Source organism: Electrona antarctica (assembly GCF_951216825.1).
Source record: "Electrona antarctica genome assembly, chromosome: 19".
Taxonomy (NCBI): Eukaryota; Metazoa; Chordata; class Actinopteri; order Myctophiformes; family Myctophidae; genus Electrona; species Electrona antarctica.
The window spans coordinates 12,190,383-12,199,565 of record NC_136800.1 but is presented as its reverse complement, the minus strand read 5'-3'; the positions used below and the strand labels follow the sequence as shown (position 1 = coordinate 12,199,565).

Here is a 9,183-nt window from a genome sequence, read left to right as displayed (position 1 = left end):
ATGGTACCAAGGAAGCAGAGGATGGAAGGATACTATACTGTAGTGTACAGGTGTGATTGTGATCTCTCAGTCTCAGCTGAAAGTAATGAAGGTGATTGGCTCCAGCACGCTCAGGTGAGGTGATAAGACTGAGTGGAGGATGATGGCTTGGCCTCATTTTGTGACTGCACTCATCAACTACAGTGACAGTCCCCTTACATCACCTTTTTCACCTGTAAGTTGAATTATGTATGAGATAAGTCTAGATTTAATAATAGTCTGAAAGAACTGGGCAGATGATTTGTTATCACTGCTCATATTTGGCAACACATTAATACAAAATATCACCACAAACAACTTAACAAGCATTCCTCATCCTCATAACAGTTTAGACATTCTGCATATAGGTGTGTTGTCATTATAGACTAATACATTTTACTTTTCTTTTTTTCAGTTTTGCGGTGTATTTAATCTTGTCTCTCTGCCCCTGACAAAACAATGGCAGGCAAGTATGGCTATGAATGCACCATTGTATCTCTGTAAACCAGCTTTTTACTTTGATCTAATGTGAACTGACATTCCAGTTCTGTGTGTAATGTAATCCATCATTGGACGGATCAAGACAATTGGCCTGCGGTGCCCTGGTGTCCCAAGCAAACATCTTCCCCACGCTGTTGATGGCAAATGGGTTTAAACCACAAAATATGGAGTCTCTATTGCTTATTGGTCCATTTGATGAACAATCAAGATGACTGTACTGCAGTAGACGGTCATGTTTTCTATCTGCATTTCTCTGTTCCAGACATGAACAATTTGCACTCTCTGGGAACAGGGCACCACCACCATCACCATCACCCCACCAGACCCTTTTCATATGTACAACCAGCCAATCAATCTCTCTACACATACCAATGGAACATGAATCCATACAGCCAGTATGGCCTATCAGGTAAAATAAAGTCTTCTATCCTCATCATTCTATATTTGATGCTGTTGAGAAAGACATCTGACATGCATTTCATTTTAAAACAAAATAATTTTGAGGCACGGGGAGAGGACTCTGAATATAATATCATGAAAGAAAAATCCATATCACTACTGGAGTAGCCTACTTTGAACTCTTTATTTCTGCGTGTGTGTGCGCGCGTGCATGTTGACATTTTTGTACCTTGTCTCCAAACCTAGCTTTGCCATATGTGCGTCCGTATGTGGCACCATACCCATACATGTCTGGGTGTCCAGGATATGTGATGCCTCAGGCCCCTATGTATCCTGTTGACTACAGATGCATGTTGACCCCTCAGCATTATGCAGCTCCTTCTGCCAATGATATCCACTTGAACCATTATGTGCGTATAAAACTTGTTCAGACTTTGCATATACATCAGCATTATATATATCTTTCTCATTTACCAATTGGTTTATTGAATCAAATATACGTCATTAGTTGCACCACTCACTTCACACCTGTGTGAAGTGAGTGGTGCAACGCCGAGTGGGGGTCCCCAGAACATCTAGACCCCAAGGAACGTGCTCAGGGGTCCATGGTTGAGAAATGACAGTTACCATGTGGGCTTCCCCAGGGGGTCCCTGTACTGTCACACCCGAAATCATCATCATATATATATATATACAGTTAATATGTGCATGTGTTAGGCTGCACAACAGTGACACTTGGTGGTGAAAACCAACCAAACGCTATTTTGTGCTCAGACAGACCCAGCCAGAGACCCAGGCAGGGACAAACATAAGTGGTTGCACCACTCAAAAATGATTGTTCATGTAATTTGTTCTTTATAGAATATTAAGCGGGAGACGGCAAGTTCTGAGGTCCAAACGGAGCAGGACGATCCACTCAACAAGCTCATTGGAAGTCTGGATGGCCTCAGTACCAACGAGACCCCAGAGACGGATGACGTCCTAACCGCATCTGTGAAGGATCTCTGCCATCAGATGAAAATGGAGTCTCCTTCTGACAAAGAAGTGAACAGGACAGGTGAGACATTCAAATTTCACTTAATTGATTCACTGATTGTGTGATATCTTTATCTGTGACGGTTTGGTCAATAAGTGCTATATCAATGGTGTTTCTGTATTCCAGAAATGAAACCTCTCCCACAGAGACAGCCACGTGTAATTGGACAGACGGAAGCCTTGTCTAATGACGGCATGCCCCAGCCACACGCTCGTGAACCAGCGGTCGGCATAGACAAGGCAAGGTCCTACACACCAATCCAATCCCAGACGTTAACATGTCCCCAAATTCCACGACAACCCACAGCCAGCAACTGCACCACTCCAGAAGTGAACGGCCCAAACTCAAGTGAACAGAGTCTGGTTGACACATCTTGGGCATCAGGGTCTGGAGCTCACACTGGGGATTCAGCCTCACATGAAACCTGGTCCATGGGATCAGGAATCGATGTGCTTCCCCTTGACAGTTCCTCAATCAACGGAGAAGACTACTGTCTTGAGACCGAAAATGTCATAGGTTGTGAAAAAGTGGATTCTCTGAACGCTAATCCTGATGTGTCTTCAGATGAGGGCAACAGTGGGCGGATGAAGAACCAGAGCTGGGACATTACTGAGAATTTGTCCGAGCACAAATTCCTGGCATCTGCTCAGTGTCTTCTTCCACAATTCCTCCACAATCAGGTTCATGAATGCAGTTATCGCTTTTCAATAATAGATGGCAAACCTATTAAAATTAATAGGTGCATAAGGAAGGCCACGTACTGTAGGTGAATCAGAAACCATAATGTCATGAAGCAATGGGTACGAGAAGTTCAGAAGGGTAATATGGTAATCAAAGATTCTGTATTTGTAAATGCAGACTTTTAAAAGTTTATTCAACCATCAACCGTCAATAAGTTAGTATATTATGATGTCTATTTTGTTTGGGCGCAGAGGCATGTATGCTAAATGTGGCTTTCTTTCCTAGGATCAAATGCTCCACCTTGCTGGTTCACAAGGTGAGGGAAACTTGGGGGCAGAACCTGAAAAGGAGCTGCCCTATCGCATCCTTCGATTACCCTGTGACAAGGTGAGATATGATTAAACTATTAAAGTTATGGCTTTCCAGCAGCCAGGAATAGGAAGTGGAATATAATGCAAGGAAAGGTTGTTACAAATGTATATTGTGGCACCCACACAGAAAATGTACATAATATATGCACATAATGTAATGTACAACCAAATGCTCAGTGTGCATAACTGCATGCATAAAAGTATGTATGTATTAGATATATTTTTCAAACCTAATTATCTCAAATGACACTATTACAATATATACCACTTTAAATAATCAAAACACTGTTTGGCGAGGGGGGAACATTGCACATTACACATTTTAGTGAAACATGCCAATGATAAATGAACTGCTTTGAGTGTGATCTGCAAAATGACCTTCATACCAACACAATTCAAAACTCCACCATAAATGTATCAGTGTGGTATTCTATGAACATCCATTTGAGACCTCCCGGTTATGTCCATCGAAGTTCTGCAATTTGAAACGGGAATAGGTCTGCATGTAGCCGTATTTGGGAATAAATTGGTGAATTACTATTTAAAATAGTTGGGTTGATTCCAGGTGACCACAGGCATGTTGGAGCAAGAGCAGTCACTGTGGTTCATTGACCCTTCAACCTCCAGCTCTCTTCTCCCTCAGAGCTATGACTACTACTGCCATTCCACCATACAGGTCAGTCCAGTGTCATGTCATTTTGATAGGTGATGTGCTCAAGCATTTTTACGGTACCAGTGTTACTAAAAGTATGAGTTTTCACTGACTACCTTATTTCACTGACAAACTAGATAAAAACTAACAAACTAGATAAAAACGAAATACTAAGCTATGACTAAATATACAGTCAATTTCAGTAAAACTAGACTAAAATGTTAGGGAGGGGGCTAGTGGAGAACTAAGACAAGTGACTTTATGCTTGAAGGTGTTGCGCCTAAAATGGCTGATCTACAAGCTCATGACAGGGGGATGCCCTTATGTCAGACCTCCCGTTAGTCCGACCCGTGCTGCGGGTTACAAATCACCCGTGTAGCCGTGATGCGGGTTACAAATCATCCGTGGGGTTAGGGTTTGGGATAGTCTTAGTAATGGTCGGACTAGGTCGGACCAATGCCACACTACCACGTGACATGTGAGCTTGCAGATCTGCTATTTTTGGAATTTTATTCAAAAGAAATTCCAAAATTCTGTCAATCAACACTATACGGTACATTCATATAACAATTTGTTGGAAGTTGCAATCGTTCAACAAATATTTATCTCAAAAGCTTCATTGTTGGCTGCGTATCCAAAACAAATAGTGATTTTGGAAGTACTTTAGCAAAATCCCACGAGGAATGCAGTTTGGCGGTTGTAATTGTAAGCAGGTCACAGTTTAGATGGTTCAAGGAGTCATAGACTACACTTAGTTAATGCTTGGTGTAGTCAGACTCAGGATTGATGTCATGTTTATAAACTAGCTTTAGGATAATCAAATGATTCCCATGGGCCAAGAAAGCTTATTAAATGGTCCTACATCATCAGGAAAACCTGCTTCCAATTAGTAATGGGTCCATAATCCATATGCAAGTACTATTTTGACATAGAAAAGAAAAAGAAAAGCTTCCTCAAAGTATGCAGAATCTATTATCAGTGTACATTATCTTTTTTTAACATTTGGTGTACAAACATTGGTACATAATACACCTTTTACATGGGTTCATGGCTGCTCGTCAACATCTGTATCAACATGATGAATGAATGATTAGTAAAAGTCTTGGTACGTACTGTTCTTGTTTGGTTAACAGGGAGCTAATGAGCGCCAGAGCATTTTGAGTCTGTCCATCGATGAGCTGTCCTCCAAGGACGAGTTCTTCTCTGCAGACCTCTGCAATGACCTCACAGGTGGTGCTCATGACCCTTTGTCCGGCAAGCCTGTATACACAGGCGGTGGGAAAATGGCAGCCGAAACGGACTACTGCAGTCAAGATGCACGGTTGGACTCTGGGGAGGACAATCGCTTTCGGTCAATGGCTCCATCCTTCAAACGGTCAGAAACATTGCTTCATATCTGTGTTTGCTGTGGAACCAGTCTGCAGAAACAGGACGAGAGGATGGGAAAAATGGGAGGGAGTCTGCCGAGTCTAGAAAGGCCAAATGAGCAGGGAGCAGAGGAGTACCTAGAGGATGAAGAGATGTATCATACGCTCTCTGATTACTATCCTGGAGTCAGATCTCATGTTTACCCTCTTTATCCTCCTTACCATCACCCCTCTTCCCCATACCTATATCCAAGGTGATCGGGTGCTTTTAAAAATTTCGGTCCCTGAATGAAACGTATAATCAAAATTTGTTTACATTTTTTGTAATGAATTGTTAAAAAAAATGTGTAGGTCCAGGAAGATGCATGATTATGAGGAGCGCAGAGAAGGACAAGAGATGGGTGTCCCTGATGAGCAGCAGGACCATGGTTATGCCAGGCACCCAGAATACCGCACCGCAGCCCCAAGGACAAGCAACGCTGAAAAGTTTAAAGGGAAAAGGCAAAGAAATGGCCCTCCCAAGACTTATAATGGTAGGATTATTATTATTTTAAGGATTTCTTTAAAGATGAATAATGGTTAAAAACCACACAAAAAATAATATATATATATATAAAGAAATCACACCCGTGAGAACTGAGTGGTGCAAATCCAGCTCTCTCTCTCTCTCTCTCTCTCTCTCTCACACATATTAGCAGGCAACAGTTCATCTCTCTGTCTCTGTTTCTGCCACAACAGTGCCCCTACTGGTACTCATGAGTCACACACATTAACACGAGTCACATAGGTAGGTGAACACGGACATTGCTGTTCCTTGGAGTGGTTGCACCACTCAAAAAGATGAATAATGGGGAGGCAGAGTTCCCAGGTTCTCCCTTGGGCTATGGTTTGCCTTTAAAGGGCAGTTGCTAGTTCTTAACCTGAGTCCTATCCTTCTACTGTAGGGAGGACATGTGAAATACTGAATTGACTCATACCAATGTTTTCCGCCTCGCATTTCAACCATTTTATTTTGGAGTTTCTCCAACGCCTATAGAGAGCAAGACACAGAATCCAGTTAGAATTAATAAAGTGTTAGAAATTCATGTCCTCCCCACATAAGAATGCAGGTTCAAAGTTGTTCAATGTCATTTCTCTAATATCCTTAACCCTCTTTTACTGTAAATAAAGCCTGGAGAGAACGCCCAGCTGCATCAGACCCAGACAGCTGGGGAAGCTGTGGAGACAAATATAAACCCACGTTATCAAGGTCAAATAATGGGATGCACGAACAAGGTGAGCCTGTCTTACAGAAACGCATTAACTTTCTGAAAATTATTCTGAAATTTAAATTCAGTTTGGCTTCCTTTCTGATCATTCTATCCATGCCCTGAAAGTGCAAATACCAAAATATTACCCAACCAAAATAAATTAAAGATGAAGTACTTGATAAAGTAGACTTGCACTCTACAAAAACTTTAAGGAAGACTCCTTGGACATACATTTTCATTTATATGTGCTGAAAGTGAAAGATGCAAAAAGCGGCAAACGTTTCTGTCACACTGTAGGACCTTCGTCAGTGCTATGAGATAAATGTGGTGTCTTAACATGACCATCTGAATGTGTCCTGTCTCTTGTCTATTCAGTGCACGTCCAGCACAAAAGGCCTTCCCGTAAGACGTGGCCTGAACACGAGTACAAGGAGAGTGAGGAATCTCGCTCTCACAGAGGCAGAGGTAAATTAACCACATTTCACTTTGTAAATTGCTTCCACGCATGTGTGAAAAAGATGTTTCACACTGGCTAGAAAAGGTTAATGCATACAGCAACATACAGTACAGCCACTATAGGTCTAAACTCACTCCTTGGTTGGTTTGTTTACCAGATAAACACTAGTGTCCATATTCGGGGAGGCACATTCAGTGAAAATAGATCTACAAGCATGCAATGCAGCACGTTGGCCTTTTTAGTGAGGGGGGATAAAAGGTCTACAGTTTCCATGTAGTATACAACTACACAACCTTTTGCTGTTTTGTACTTTGCTCATAGCGAAACATAACCTGTCACTTCTCACCCACAGGATCCACAAAGAAAAGAAGCACAAGATGTTAACTTAAATATTATATTCTAAATATTTATTATAAATGTATATCTTAATTTCTCACTAAGAAAAGCGCACAAAGCACTCTACTGTATTAACTTGACACTAATAATGTTGTAAATGGAGATTACAAGTACAGATGTAATGGCGGTATGTATTATTGTTGTTGTAATAGAATAGATGCTGCGCTGCATTTTCACAGTTTGTTGACCATTTTAAACTCTTATGCAAGGTTTATCTTGATAGGCTAAATCAGATGTTTCCACTGGACTCCTGTATTTTTGGTAGGGGTAATCGGGTTTCTGCCAATTCTGCATACTGATTTCCCCTATCCTGCATCTGTAACATAAATACGGTTTGAAATCCATATTGGTGGAATGCTCTCCTAGCATTGATCCAGTATAGATAGTCAAATCTCTAACTAGTGTTAATTTAACTTAAGCGTACGATCTCTGGATAGCAATGTTAATGGATGGCCAGTACTACAAGATGTCTTTGGTATTGCCATCTGAAGTTGAGCAATTGAACTACACCATAAATTCTAATTCAACTATCAGAGTGTAAAATGGACTCGCAAGTGTCGGAGTTTAAATAAATCGTTACTTTGCGTCTTTTATATATGAATACATGAACAGTGATTGCATTTAAAGAATGGAAAGCTTGCTTCTATTAGGTCAGTGTCCTTGCTTGCCTCCTCTCACAGTGTCTGTGTTAACAGAGACTTGGTCTGGAAGGTGTAGACCCAGCCTCTCTTGCACATAACACTCCTAGTTTAACCTGGCAGTACAGAAGGTCCTGGCCTGGTGGAAGAAAATTAGCCTCAGGCTGTATTGTAAAATGTGTACATTCTGCAAAAAATGACAGGCAAACTAAAGTACCAGTATAGCGGGTAGGGTACAGTTGGCCCTGTCTGTGGGATCTCAATTTAAAAGTGTAAAAAAACAGTAATTTGCTGTACATGTATGATGTAGACCATAACCAATCTTAATTCATGATTTAATTCAAGCCAAAACAAAATATGGTGGAAAGAACTAACTTTTATTTATTTGTGAATCCAGTTGATCCAGCTGTAATCTGAACTGTGAAAATGCTGTTTGATGTAAATTTAAAAAAGTGAATGAAGTATCATGTGACTTGAGGTGTGCTCAATTTTAGTAGTCCCAGACTTTTTAATAGCTCCAAATGGAGACGCTGTGGGCTATATGACCACAAATTAAATTGCATCTCATGTTCCCCTCAACCCCAATTTATGCTTCAGCAAAAAAAAAGAATGATGTGAGCATGACATGATCTTCATTTGTCAAAGCATAAATTAGGCCTTCATGTCACATTTCCATGTCTCTAGAAAATGTGTATGGCTTTAATCTGTCTCTCGTATTAAAATGAGTCATGTCAAGCTTTTATACAGTAAGAGTGTCGGCTTTCATCAGTGCAATATTAACATGGGTGACATGAACTTGTCGGCTGTTTGCAGTTGTATTGTGTGCCATTAAAATCCTTGCACTTTAAACACTATCAAACTGGCTGTCCTTTAATATACACTGTTTTGGTGATGTCCACTCCTGATACTACTCTACCTGCACTTTTGTTTAGATTTTTGTTTTTGCTGACTGTAGGTGTGCTGTGCTAAACGCTTGATATTTACATTTCTAGATACCAACCAATTTGTACTCTGCTCTAATGGATTTTAGACTGAGGTGTGTGTGCTCTTCATGTGGCACCCAAGTAAATAAAATAAGTCAGGACTGTTGTGTCTGAAATACGTCAATACAAATGTTTACTGTGTATGTTAAGTAGATTACTATAATTTATTTAAAACCGAGCAGCTGAAAGGGCATCGAATAAAAAAAAAAGTTTTGCCCCAATTGACCTTTCCTTCCCATCCCTCTGTTCCCCTATTTCTCTCAATATTCTCTTGCTCTCTACTCCCCCTTCTCTGCAATTCATCCACTCAACATTCACAGCCTTGCTGAACGTGCTGTCGCAGCATGAGTTAAAGCAGGCTTTGTTGTGACATTATTCCAAACTGGTGAAGAAATGTTAGGGCAAAGCAGATGACATGAGGTAATCTCTTTAGC

General features: G+C 40.8%; 1 protein-coding gene across 2 annotated transcripts; it reads left to right on the top strand.

Moving 5' to 3' along the window:
* The first annotated feature begins 128 nt into the window (after positions 1–128).
* LOC306943470 (bucky ball-like) lies at positions 129–8,615 on the top strand. 2 transcript variants are annotated; one of them, XM_079529841.1, is made up of 13 exons: positions 129–214; positions 434–484; positions 782–928; positions 1,165–1,328; positions 1,780–1,975; positions 2,081–2,193; positions 2,921–3,022; positions 3,572–3,682; positions 4,792–5,279; positions 5,377–5,558; positions 6,196–6,300; positions 6,651–6,740; positions 7,085–8,615. In XM_079529841.1, exons 2-13 carry the CDS (start codon positions 478–480, stop codon positions 7,114–7,116), a joined length of 1,737 nt encoding a protein of 578 aa, XP_079385967.1. In that variant the 5' UTR covers positions 129–214; positions 434–477; the 3' UTR covers positions 7,117–8,615. The 2 variants fall into 2 exon arrangements, with proteins under 2 accessions (XP_079385967.1, XP_079385966.1); XM_079529840.1 differs by having other exon boundaries at positions 2,081–2,634.
* Positions 8,616–9,183: the final 568 nt, after the last annotated feature.

Excerpts from the sequence above, each read along its gene's own strand:
- LOC306943470 (XM_079529840.1), top strand. Across the intron at positions 2,635-2,920 it reads CACAATTCCTCCACAATCAG|GATCAAATGCTCCACCTTGC; the intron begins GTTCATGAATGC and ends TTTCTTTCCTAG. Across the intron at positions 5,559-6,195 it reads CCCTCCCAAGACTTATAATG|CCTGGAGAGAACGCCCAGCT; the intron begins GTAGGATTATTA and ends CTGTAAATAAAG.